At 45.8% G+C, this 13405-nt stretch overlaps 1 protein-coding gene across 1 annotated transcript in view; it reads right to left on the bottom strand.

The window, feature by feature from the left end:
* Positions 1 to 13405, bottom strand: part of LOC139229014 (mucin-16-like) — a 110509-nt gene that overhangs the window by 32536 nt on the left and 64568 nt on the right. The window contains exons 43-50 of the mRNA XM_070860678.1: positions 13176 to 13330; positions 13016 to 13083; positions 4964 to 5133; positions 4761 to 4787; positions 2499 to 2653; positions 2341 to 2408; positions 1251 to 1420; positions 1048 to 1074 (exon numbers count right to left, since the gene is read on the bottom strand). Of these exons, the coding sequence (XP_070716779.1) occupies positions 1048 to 1074; positions 1251 to 1420; positions 2341 to 2408; positions 2499 to 2653; positions 4761 to 4787; positions 4964 to 5133; positions 13016 to 13083; positions 13176 to 13330 (840 nt within the window). The remainder of the gene's footprint in view (positions 1 to 1047; positions 1075 to 1250; positions 1421 to 2340; positions 2409 to 2498; positions 2654 to 4760; positions 4788 to 4963; positions 5134 to 13015; positions 13084 to 13175; positions 13331 to 13405) is intronic.

Here is a 13405-nt window from a genome sequence, read left to right as displayed (position 1 = left end):
ACCCCCCAAAATGCTGGTGAGTGTGAAAGGAATGGCTTGGATATTATAGGGATGCTTTATGGTGTTGGTGTGGGGTGGTGTCAACCTGGCGCATCATGTGGCAGCCAGGGTGTACACCGGCAAGTGAAGTAAATCTGGCTTTGTGAGGCCATTCCTGGTGCTGCGGGCAGCAATGTGGTTGAGTGCTGATACCCTGTGTCCTGTGCAGCATCAGTTGATTGCGGAGAAGGTTGGTGCTATTGTTGGTGCTGCTGGTGTGCCTGGTGGTGCTGGTGTTTGGGCTGATCCTGGTGGGATTCTAAGGTGCAAGGTGAGAGAGTATAAGGTGCACCGATGCTGATGTAATCGATATCAGGTGAAGTAGAGATAACAGAAGCGATCTTTCAATGGTGGAAGAGGTAATGAGGTCAAACTGGATGGAGACTTGTGTAAAGACTTGCAGCATTGTGAATCTGTAGTGGAAATGCAGTTTAGAGAAGCTAGTGGCTAAGGGAACATTTTTCAATCAGCTGGGAGCTTTGATGACATTTGAAGCTGTCAACTCATCAGCTGAAACAATGGCCATTGACCTCCCACCTCAGCTTCACAAACAAGGTCTAGGCACAGTGGGAAATTGGTGGATGACCTGACAAACTGGGAATAAAGCATTGCTAAGTGGCAGTGATTATTTGAATTGCCTCCCCCACCACTGCCTGTCAGGAAATCTCAACGCTGACATTTGTTAAAAACGATGGTGGCGGGTTGACAGCGAGAACCCGACATGCTGGCCACAAGAAACACTTTCCCACCCGACCCACCACCGATCGCTCCCACTGACCCCTCGTAAAATTCCCCCCCGTCTATAATTTCACAATATTCTCAATTCCTGAATTAACCTGAATGGTCAAACAGCAAAATAATGATGCACCAACTCTAAATGGGAAACATTGCATCTCCAATAAGGAGAGTGTGCTTGACAATATATAAAGAGGGTTTAATAAAGAATTCCTTTGTTGTTACCCACTGCAATAAAAGGAAATGTTAAGGAAACACAGAAACTATACTCACTGGGTGAAGGAGCTGATTCATGGTAACCTGTAAATCAAAAACATGTGTCTTCTATGAGATGAGTCAGGTGGAAAGTCATCATTAAATCACGGAATAAAGTTCATTGGTTTGGTTTCATTTTCTTCAATTTGATCAAATTAATATATTCAAATTGATAAAATGAAATCTAACACAACAGAATATCTCCTTTAAATGCTAAATACCATTCACGTAGAGGCTGTTACTGTCCAGTGAATATGTTCCTAAGGTGGAGATGCCCTTCGTGTTGTCTCTGAACTCGTGGTACACAGTAACTTTATTAACCTCCTGAGGAGCAGAATCATTGGTGAAAGTGCAGACTGCGTACACAGTTGTGTCCTCAATATTTGCTGGTCTGTAAAATAGATGGATATACAACTAAGTGAATCAGAAACTTTATTTTGAAATCCTGTTTAGCAGACATCAGATTTCATACCTTCCTGCGCATTCAGTTAAAATATTGGTGCTGAAATTTCTCAACGTGTTACAGCTTATATATATATCAGCTATGTTTTATTGTGAACTGGTTTGAACTAGTTTATGGGATTAAGCATGCTGAATAACTTTGACTTTTGAATAGTTAATGTGATCCTGAGAATTTCAATTGTCTGGAGGCATTTTCTTTTACAATAAAGCATTAAGTTTCCTACTACTGGTATTTTACTATTGACAGGTCAACATTGCCCATGTTCCAACAAACCCTTGCTGAACCAAGCCTGTTTTACACAAGTTAACACACAGAGCAGATGACAGATGTTTGGCACAGTAATCGTTTGGGAAACACTACATTTAGGTGACTGTGCAAAATCATTCATACTTCTCAATTATCCACTTTGTATTAATAATGTATGCTGAAAAAATGCTATCAAGCCAGTAGAGAGAGTTAACTGAGTTCCAGTATTGAACAGAATAGGAGAGATTGTGAACATAATTTAACTGTTTCAGCCTTTACAATATTGTTGGTGCATAAGAAAATCTTGTTTTCTGGATATGTTTGAGGAGAAGAGAGTAAAATGTGCAGGGAGGTCTAACGCCATATTAGAAGGAATGCTGGAACTCACTGCCGAATGTGACAGAGCAACTCTGACCTCATTGTGTGAGGAGGCTATGTCAAGGAAACAATCGGTGAATTGTGCCTTCTCCAAGAAACAAACCCGCTGCTCAAGAGATCCATCAGTACTGCTATCAGGGATTTTGCAATGTTTAATATTTTTACTAAACTTATAAACAATCTTGAAACAAATACTGATTGGGTTTAATTTCAACATTCATTACCTGAAAGAGAGAACTCTGCAGCTGGAGAATGTTCTGTTGATATTGCTGTTAGTAAACAGGTTGTTCAACTGAAGGAAAGAACAGTCACAGAATTAGAGAGAAAATAATATAATTAATTAAAATATATATTTGTATTAATCATTAAATTGTCAACTGACCTGGTAAGTAATAATATTTGATGCAGATTTGTACAGTGCAGAACTGGAATCTTGTAGGCTTTCTGTCATGGCCAAATTATTTATAATGACGGTCACATTGAAATTAAAAGGCTTTGTTTGCATATTTGGAGTTGTGGTCACAATTGGTGATAGCGCTGTTCAGAAAATTAGAAAAACATTAAATTGAGAATACAAATGTGTGACTGCATCATTTGTATTACAGAGTGAAGGTGAAAAAAAAACAAGAATATAGAAATCATAGCAGCATATTTCAAGCTGGTGCACCGCTTTTTGAGGTAGGGTGAGAAGGAAAAGATCATCAAACTTTTTTTTCTCACATAGAATCATAGAATCATATCATAGAATGGTTACAGCAGAGCCTTTTCTCATATTCTCTTTTAGCCCTTCTAATCTCCCTTTTCATCTCTTGACTATACTTTCTGTAATTATGAAAGGTTTTGACAGAGTGGATACAGAGAGAATGCTTTCTGTTGTGTAGAAGAGCATAACTAGAGGCCATCAATATAAGATAGTCACCAAGAAATCCAATAGGGAATTCAGAAGAAACTTCTTTACCCAAAGAGTGTTGAGAATTTGGAACTCGCTACCACAGGGAGTGGTTGAAGCGAATAGTATAGATGCATTTAAGGGGAAGTTGGTCAAGCATATGTGGGAGAAAGGAATAGAGGGTTATGCTGATAGATTTAGATGAGGAAAGACAGGAGGAGGCTCGAGTGGAGCATAAACGCTGGCATGAACTTGTTGGGCCGAATTGTCTGTTTCTGTGCTGCATATCTTATGCAGAAGGTGGTCATTCAGCTTACCTAACTCATGCCTGCTCTCTGCAAGAGCATTTAGTTAGACCCACTCCCCCGCCATTTCCCTATAGCCCTGCATTTTTTTCCTTCAGGTACTGGTCCAATTCCCTTTTTAAAGCCACAATCGAATCTGCCTCCACCACCCTGTCAAGCAGTGAATTCCAGACTTAATCACTCGCTGCATGAAAAAGTTTTTCCTCATGTCATCCTTGGATCTTCTGCTAATCACCTTATGCGATTGGGACAGAAACTGCCCTAATCAGTGAGCATGTAATTGATTGCTTCGCTGTGCAGAAAGTTCTCCCAATTTTGTTGAGTCTGTTCCTGACTTGGAGTCCTGTGCTGATTTCTAAATTTGGGCTACAGGTCTAATTTCAGGTGCTACCAGCTGTTCTAGTTACACACAGCTGTATCATCAGTCTATTCGCATGCCTCACAGAACGGAGACAGGATGACATAGCACACACAGAATTTACATAAGAACATAAGAATTTGGAGCAGGAGCCAGCCATTTGGCCCCTCGAGCCTGCCCCGCCATTTAATATCATCGCTGATCTGATCTTGGGCTCAGCTCCATTCCCCTGCCCGCTCCCCATAACCCTTCACTTCCTTATTGCTCAAAAATCTGTCTCTCTCCACCTTTAATATATTCAATGACCCAGCCTCCACAGCTCTTTCGGGCAGAGAATTTCACAGATTTACGACTCTCTGAGAGAAGAAATTCCTCCTCAACTCAGTTTTAAATGGGTGACCCCTTATTTTTAAACTATGCTTCCTAATTCTAGATTTCCCCATGAGTGGAAACATCCTCTCTGCTTTCACCTTGTCTAGCCCCCTCATTACCTTGTATGTTTCAATAAGATCACCTCTCATTCTTCTGAACTCCAATGAGTATGGGCCCAACCTGCTCATCCTTTCTTCATAAGTCAACCCCCTCATCTCTGGAATCAACCCAGTGAACCTTCTCTGAACTGCCTCTAGTGCAAATACGGAGACCAAAACTGTATGCAGTGCTCATGATGTGACCTCACCAATACCCTGTACACTTGTAGCAGGACTTCTCTGCTTTTATACTCCATCCCCCTTGCAATAAAGGCCAACATTCCATTTGCCATCCTGATTACTTGCTGTACCTGCATACTAACTTTTTGTGTTTCATGCACAAGCACCCCCAGGTCCCACTGTACTGCAGCATTTTGCAGTTTCTCTCCATTTAAATAATAATTTGCTTTTTTTATTTTTCATGCCAAAATGAATAACCTCACACTTTCTCACAGTATACTGCAACATTCCAAACATTCTCAATTCCAGAATTTACCCGAAAGGTCTAACAGGAAAATAATGATGCACTAGCTCTAAATGGGAAACACTACATTTGACAATACAGGTATATAAATAGGAGTTAATAAAGAATTTCCTTTGTGGAAACAGAAACCATACTCACTGGGTGAAGGAGCTGATTCATGGTAACCTGTAAATCAAAAACATGTGTCCTCTATGAAATGAGTCAGGTAGAAAGTCATCATTAAATCATGGAATAATATTCATTGGTTTGGTTTCATTTTCTTCAATTTGATCACATTAACATATTCAAGTTGATAAAATGAAATCTAACGCAACAGAATTTCTCCTTTAAATGCTAAATACCATTCACGTAGAGGCTGTTATTGTCCAGTAAATATGTTCCTAAGATGGAGATGCTGTTCGTGTTGTCTCTGAACTCATGGTACACAGTAACTTTATTAACCTCCTGAGGAGCAGAATCATTGGAGAAAGTGCAGACTGCGTACACATTGGTGTCCTCAATATTTGCTGGTCTGTAAAATAGATGGATACACAATTAATTGAATCAGAAATCATTATTTTGCAATGCTAGTTTGCAGACTTAAGTTTTCATACATTCCTGTGCATTAATTTAAAATAATGGGGTTGAAATTCCTCAAACTGGAGCACCTTTATTGTAGTAAAATGTCCCAAGGTGCTTCACAGGTGTATTATGAGACAAAAAAAAATTGAGTTCGAGTCACATAAGGAGAAATTACGGCAGGTGGCCAAAAGCTTGGCCAAAGAGGTAGGTTTTAAGGAACATCGTAAAGGAGGAAAGAGAGGTAGAGAGGTTTAGGAAGGTAATTCCAGAGCTTAGGGCCAAGGCAACAGATGGCACGGCCACCAATGTTTGAGGGATTATAATCAAGGATGCTCAAGCAGGCAGAATTAGGGGAGCGCAAATATCTCTGGGGCTTGTGGGGCTGTAAGAGATTACAGAGATAGGGAGGGGCAAGGCCATGGAGGGATTTGAAAACAAGGATGAGAATTTTGACATTGAGGCATTGCTTAACTTGATGCCAATGTAGATTAGCGAGCACAGGGGGATGGGTGAACAGGACTTGGTGCGAGTTAGGACACAGGCAGATGAGCTTTGGATCACCTCTAGTTTATGTCAGGTAGAATGTGGGAGGCCAGCCAGGAGTGTGATATGTATGTCAGCTGTGTGTTATATTGAAGTGGTTTAAACAAATGTATGTGGTTAATTGTGCAGAGTAAATTCGATTTTTGAATATTTAATGTGTTCCTGAGAAATTCTATTGTCCGGAGATATTGGCCTGGAAATTTCAGACGGAGGCTTGCCGCCCGCATATGCCTCTGAACCGCAAGAAAACTCTCTACCTACCTGCTGCCTCCAGAGCTTCAAACTCTTGCAGTCCTGGGCCTGCAGGCATCCACCTATGTAAAGGCCCACGCATCCCAGGGGCGCATGCGGTTCGCAAGCGTCCTTGGAATCACCTGGGCCAGTCCAACCAATCTCAAATGGGGATTCCTATTATGCTTATGGGAATTCTATTTAAGTACGGAATCCCAATAAGCATAATAGAAATCACCTAAGAAATATAATTTCACAACAATGAAATAAAAATAAATGATTACAGGTTCAAAATTAATTAAAATACCATTTAATTAAACATTTCAAATAAAAACTTAATTTTTTGAAAAATAAATGTAAATATTTTTAACCAAGATATAATTGACCAAAACTAATTTTAAATGTTAGTGAGTGTTTAAATCATTTAAAAATACTATTTTAACATTTATATAACCCCTTAAGCTGATAAAAGAAGGCCTTATGCATGCTTTTACCAGGCGTAGTGCTTGGTGGGCATTCACTGGGCAGTAGCTAGGCAAATAGCATGACTGTGCACCAGCAGAAGTGTACTTCCAGCGGATGGGTACGATCTGCCAAGGAGAAACCTAACAGATAGCAAGTTCCACTGTGCGTACGCTGTCATAGGTCCCGTAAAATCCGGGCCATTATTTGTTTACAATAATGCGTTCATTGTTCGTACCACTGGTGTGTTTGTATTGACAGGTCATCAGCACATTTTTGCCTATGTTCCCAAAATTCCCTCCAGAAGCAAACCTATGTAATGCAAGGCAATACATAGAGCTGGTAACAGGTGTGTAGAATATTAATGTGTTGTTAATTTTGCACAGTCACTAATTCAAGGTGACAATGCAAAATTGTTGGGCTGAATTTTCCGGGATGATAGTGGGCGAGATAAGTGGCAGATCGGGTGGGAAAGTTATTTTTCACCGCTGGTCGGGAACATGCTGTTATCTCGCTCCCACGCACCTTTCCCACAGGTGCATCTGTCATCATGGAGCCTACCCGACAAGCAGTGGCAGGGGACCCAATTGAGATCATTATCAGGTACTTGACAGGCACTTGATCATCATTGGCAGTCCCTCAAAATCAAGGAAGACTTGCTTCCACTCTAAAAATGAGTTCTTAGATGACTGAACAATCCAATACTGGAATTACAATCTCTATCACAGGTGGGACAGACAGTCGTTGAAGGAAAGGGTGGGTGGAGAGTCTGGTTTGCCGCACGCTCCTTTCGCTGCCTGCGCTTGATTTCTGCGTGCTCTCGGCGATGAGACTCAAGGTACTCAGCGCCCTCCCGGATACTCTTCCTCCCCTTAGGGCGGTCTTTGGCCAGGGACTCCCAGGTGTTGGTGGGGATGTTGCATTTTATCAAGGAGGCTTTGAGGGTGTCCTTGAAACATTTGCTCTGCCCACCTAAGGCTCACTTGCCATGTAGGAGTTCCAAGTAGAGTGCTTGCTATGGGAGTCTAGTGTCGGACATGGTTGACTGTGGTCAGTGCTTTGATGCTGGGGATGTTGGCCTGATCGAGGACACTAACGTTGGTGTGACTGTTCTCCAAGAGGATTTACAGGATCTTGCGGGGACATCATTGGTGGTTTTTCTCCAGCGATTTGAGGTGTCTACTGTATATGGTCCACGTCTCTGAGCCATACAAGAGGGCAGGTATCACTGCAGCCCTGTAGACCATAACCTTGGTGCCACATTTGAGGGCCTGATCTTCGAACACTCTCTTTCTCAGGTGGCCGAAGGCTGCGCTGGCGCACTGGAGGCACTTAAGAACCTTTTCGCACTTACTTTTTAAATTTCCCTGCATGGCCGCGGGATTCACGCAGCTCAGGAACCACAACTGTCAACCTGAGGCGTGAGTTCCACAGCCATTGCTCCAGCTGATTACTTGACAGCTTGGAAAACAAAACAAAGTACAAACATGTTGATTACATCAGCAAACAGATTGATGTAGATTCTGTTCTACTTGAAAAGCTACTGGTAATTGTTAATTCAGAAATTCCTGAAGAGATTATGGGCCCAAATTTGGCCCTCCGGTTTTTTCAGCGCACCTCCGAGCCCCCGCCGACATTTTAGATCAGAAGCAGCGGCAAAAAAAATACTTGTGATCATGGCCGATTCTTGGGCCGCCTGTGGAGCTGGCATGGCGCAGAACAAAGAGGGGGTGCGGAGCTAGGTCCCAGCGCTGAAAACAGTGCCGGGACCTCTGCACATGCGCACTAGAGTCTGCGCTCATGTGCAGTAGCTCCTGGCAGGCCGTTTCTGCAACCGCGCACTGCAGGCTGTGTGGGAGGGGCCAAAGCACACCGTCCCTAGCCCTGGCCGAATGGGCTCCCTTTAAATGTAGTTACTATCGCCGATTCCTTAACTGTAAGTAAGGTCGTTCTGTGCAGAGAAAAGTTGACACATACGCTGCCCTAAGTTAGTTTAGTACAACTTTTTTCTGGCCAAATTGGCATAAATGGTGTAAGTGGATGGGAACGCCCCCTTTTGGAAAAAAAACTGACCTAACAAAAAACCTAACTAACTCACTTACACTGGCGCAAATTAAATGGCCAAATTTGCAACTAAAAAGATACACCAGAAAAATCAAGTGACACCAAAAAACCGATGCAATGCATGGAGAAATTTGGGCCCGTAAGTTCTACCCTGGATGGCGAGGGAAATACATTTTTCACTGCCCATTCTCGGCCTTTACCTTCCTACTCAATAGTAATTGCAGTGAATTGATCTGCACTATAAAAATTGACATATACCACTTAAATACATTTTTATGCTGTTTCTGGTCAGGTTTTTCTCATAGTATACTGTGATTGTCCAGTTATACATTAAATAAAGTCATCAAGTTTAGAAGAATGAGAGGGGATCTCATAGAAAAATATAAAATTCTGATGGAATTGGACAGGTTAGAAGCAGGAAGAATGTTCCCAATACTGGGGAAGTCCAGAACCAGGGGTCACAGTCTAAGGATAAGGGGTAAGCCATTTAAGACCAAGATGAGGAGAAACGTCTTCACTCAGAGAGTTGTTAACCTGTGGAATTCTCTACCGCAGAAAGTTGTTGAGGCCAGTTCGTTAGATATATTCAAGAGGGAGTTAGATATGGTCCTTACAGCTAAAGGGATCAAGGGGTATGGAGAGAAAGCAGGAAAGGGGTACTGAGGTGAATGATCAGCCATGATCTTATTGAATGGTGGTGCAGGCTCAAAGGGCCGAATGGCCTACTCCTGCACCTATTTTCTATGTTTCGTAGGCCCCAAGTTTCCACACGCGGCAAAACAGGCGCCCCTCCGAGCTGGGCGCCAGTTTTTCGCGCCGAAAACGGCACCTGAAAAAAAACGCGCCATTCTCCACCTCCCTGCAGGTCCTCTGGCCCGCGGCGCAGCGCAGCAGGAGCTGTAAGGGGGCGGAGCCAGGTCCCTGCGCTGAAAACAGTGCCGGGACCTCTGCACATGCGCGCTACAGTGGGCACGCAAGTGCAGTAGCTCCAGGCGCCCGAAACTGTGTGGGAGTGGCCCGAAGCACGCAGCCTCTAGCCCTGGCTGAATGGCCTCACTGGGGCTGCGTGAATAAGGCTCCTCCCATGGCCAGCTCCTGCTTCCTCCCCGCTCCCGCTCACCCCCCACCCCCGGACCGGACCCGACCCGACTCCCGCTCCCCGTCGACTGGACCCGACCCGACCCGACCTGACTGCCGCTCCCGCTCCCGCTCCCCCCCCGACTGCTGCTCCCGCTCCCCCCCGATTGGACCCGACCCGACCCGACCTGACTGCCGCTCCCACTCCCGCCCCCCTCCGACTGGACCCGACCCGACTGCCGCTCCCGCTCCTCCCCGACTGGACCCGACCCGACCCGACCTGACTGCCGCTCCCGCTCCCCCCCGACTGGACCCGACCCGACCCGACCTGACTGCCGCTCCCGCTCCCCCCCGACTGGACCCGACCCGACCCGACCTGACTGCCGCTCCCGCTCCCCCCCGACTGGACCCGACCCGACCCGACCTGACTGCCGCTCCCGCTCCCCCCCGACTGGACCCGACCCGACCCGACCTGACTGCCGCTCCCGCTCCCCCCCGACTGGACCCGACCCGACCCGACCTGACTGCCGCTCCCGCTCCCCCCCGACTGGACCCGACCCGACCCGACCTGACTGCCGCTCCCGCTCCCCCCCGACTGGACCCGACCCGACCCGACCTGACTGCCGCTCCCGCTCCCCCCCGACTGGACCCGACCCGACCTGACTGCCGCTCCCGCTCCTCTCCGACTGGACCCGACCCGACCCGACCTGACTGCCGCTCCCGCTCCCCCCCGACTGGACCCGACCCGACCTGACTGCCGCTCCCGCTCCCCCCCGACTGGACCCGACCCGACCTGACCTGACTGCCGCTCCCGCTCCCCCCCGACTGGACCCGACCCGACCTGACCTGACTGCCGCTCCCGCTCCCCCCCGACTGGACCCGACCCGACCTGACTGCCGCTCCCGCTCCCCCCCGACTGGACCCGACCCGACCTGACTGCCGCTCCCGCTCCTCTCCGACTGGACCCGACCCGACCCGACTGCCGCTCCCGCTCCCGCTCCCCCCGACTGCCGCTCCCGCTCCCGCTCCCCCCGACTGCCGCTCCCGCTCCCCCCCGACTGGACCCGACCCGACCCGACCCGACTGCCGCTCCCGCTCCCCCCCGACTGGACCCGACCCGACCCGACCCGACCCGACCCGACTGCCGCTCCCGCTCCCGCTCCCCCCGACTGCCGCTCCCGCTACCCCCCGGCTGGACCCGACCCGACTCCCGCTCCCGCTCCTCCCCGACTGGACCCGACCCGACTCCCGCTCCCGCTCCTCCCCGACTGGACCCGACCTGACCCGACCCGACTCCCGCTCCCGCTCCCGCTACCCCCCGGCTGGACCCGACCCGACTCCCGCTCCCGCTCCTCCCCGACTGGACCCGACCCGACTCCCGCTCCCCCCCGACTGGACCCGACCCGACTCCCGTCCCCACCCCCGGACTGGATCCAACCTGACCTCCCTCTCCCCGACCTGACCTCCCCCTCTCTCCCCCCCCCACCGCCGACCCGAATCGAACCTCCCTCCCCGACCCGACCCAACGCCATCTACCTGTAAATCTGGTGCTGGGGACGGGCCCTGCCCAAAGTCACGGGCCCGGCCCGTTCAGCCTTCGGTCCCGATGGCAAACCACTGCCTGAAAGGCCTGCCTGAAGCACTTTCACACAGGTAGGAACATGGTTTATTTAATCTTTTCTTTGCTTATAAATTTTTATTCAGGTTGGATTTATTTGTATAATATTTGTATAAGTATAACTAAGGATTTATTGTAGAATTTAATGACTTCCCTTCCCCCCCCCTCGTTCCCGACGCCTAATTTGTAACCTGCGCCTGATTTTTTAATGTGTAGACAAGGTTTTTTCAAGCGTACAAAAATCTTCACTTACTCCATTCTAAGTTAGTTTGGAGTACGTTTTCACTGTGGAAACTTTGAAATCTGGCGTCAGTGGCTGGACACGCCCCCTTTTGAAAAGAAATTCTGTTCCAAAGTGAAACTGTTCTACCTGACTAGAACTGCAGAAAACTAAATGTGGAGAATTCCGATTTCTAAGATACTCCGTTCTACACCAGTTGTTCCTAAAAATCAGGAGCAAATCATGTGGAAACTTGGGGCCTATGTTTCTATGTCTATCAACTGTAACAATTTCATTCTCATCATTCATTGCACTGGTTCAATTTGCTTTCTGTCCTTGAATATAACTAACGTAATATTTCAGTCTGACACTTTGGAGGTGAATTTCTGCAGAGGTTCTCTCACTTGTCTGTTATTAACTTCAACAGAAGAGCTGCAGATATACCAGAAACACATCACTGTTTGTCAGGTTTCCGCAACTCTTCCATTGAACTTGCATAAGATTGTAAATCCACCCCTTTACAATTACATTTAAAATCTGCTTAATTTTATACATTACCTATACACACATATGTTTTATTTGTACCAGTTACTGATACAAAAGTCTATAGATTTGTGACCAATGCACCAATAACTTCCCAATTAATGTGCATTTTTCATTATGTTCTTGATCGTATTTGTAGATGGCTTCATATTATTTAATGATAATATTATTTAAATATTTCTTGGGTCACTCATATAGAGCTTTTATTATATTATTATATTAGATTCAACACCCACTTTGATAGGTTAAATTTCAAATCTTCCTTTAAAGATCCCAACTGAAAACGCATCATGAATAGCGTCTCTAGACATGCTCCATCTCATTAGGCCGGGTAACGCGCTGGGCGGGCTTAATAGGCCCCGTTAAGGTAAGTTCATTTTCTACAGCGGGGTAGAGCCAGCAGCGGGGTCGTGATCCACCACGGACACCGGCTGCACCGGATCCGGTAAGGAAAATTCCAGCCGTAGTGTTTATTAAGCAATTTATGTCACTTTTGTGCTCAAGTTCAGGGATTTTAGTTGGGGAATGCAATACCTTCCATTCAAACACCCAACTCAGGTTCAAGCACAATTAGATGCAGAGGAAATCTCCCTTTTCTCTGCGCACCAATGTGCCTCAAACCGAATCTCAGAAGAGCATTATCCACACGTACCACGAAATACGTACAAGGACCAGCTTGGTCAGTGCTTGAAGGTGAGTCGATTAAAGTAAGCACGCTCTTTCTCATCTTTTATAGACTGATATGGACCATAAAAATGACACTCTCAAAAATATTGCACAGGTATTTCTCAAAACAATATAAACTTTTATCTTCAGTAAACACGTTAATTGGATCACTAATTGTTTGGTGAGCTATAGGATGTCCATGCGGCTTACAGCAATGTTAATAGACATCTAATACTTTAAAAAAAGTTCAGTTTCAATAACACTAATGAATTAAGCACCAAAAGCAGCACTCAGAATTCTGTAGAATAACTCAAAATTTTAACCATTAAGTTTTTGTTAAGTATTTGCACTAAACTTTTAAATAATTTGTAACAATTACTGATGAGGTTTAACATTAACATTCCTTACCTGAAAGAGAGAACTCTGCAGCTTGAGAATGTTCTGTTGATATTGCTGTTAGTAAACAGGTTGTTCATCTGAAGGGTAAGAACAGACAAAGTTCAAGAGATAAAAATAGAATAATTGTTTCAAATATACATTTATAATAATTGTTAAATTGTCAACTGACCTGGTAAGCAAAATTACTTGATGCTGATTTGTACAGTGCAGAACTGGAATCTTGTAGACTTGCTGTCAGGACCAGGTTAGTTATAATAAAGGTCACATTAAAATCATAGGGCTCTGCTTGAAGGTTTGGAGTTGTGGTTACCATTGGTGTTATCGCTATCAAGAAACGTTAGTAAAGCATTAAACTGAGAATCAAACTGGGACTGAATCATCTGTTATACACAGTGAAGG

The sequence above is a fragment of the Pristiophorus japonicus genome, chromosome 18 (assembly GCF_044704955.1).
Source record: "Pristiophorus japonicus isolate sPriJap1 chromosome 18, sPriJap1.hap1, whole genome shotgun sequence".
Taxonomy (NCBI): Eukaryota; Metazoa; Chordata; class Chondrichthyes; family Pristiophoridae; genus Pristiophorus; species Pristiophorus japonicus.
Note: the sequence above shows the minus strand (reverse complement) of the source record. Positions and strands in the feature narration are given on the sequence as shown.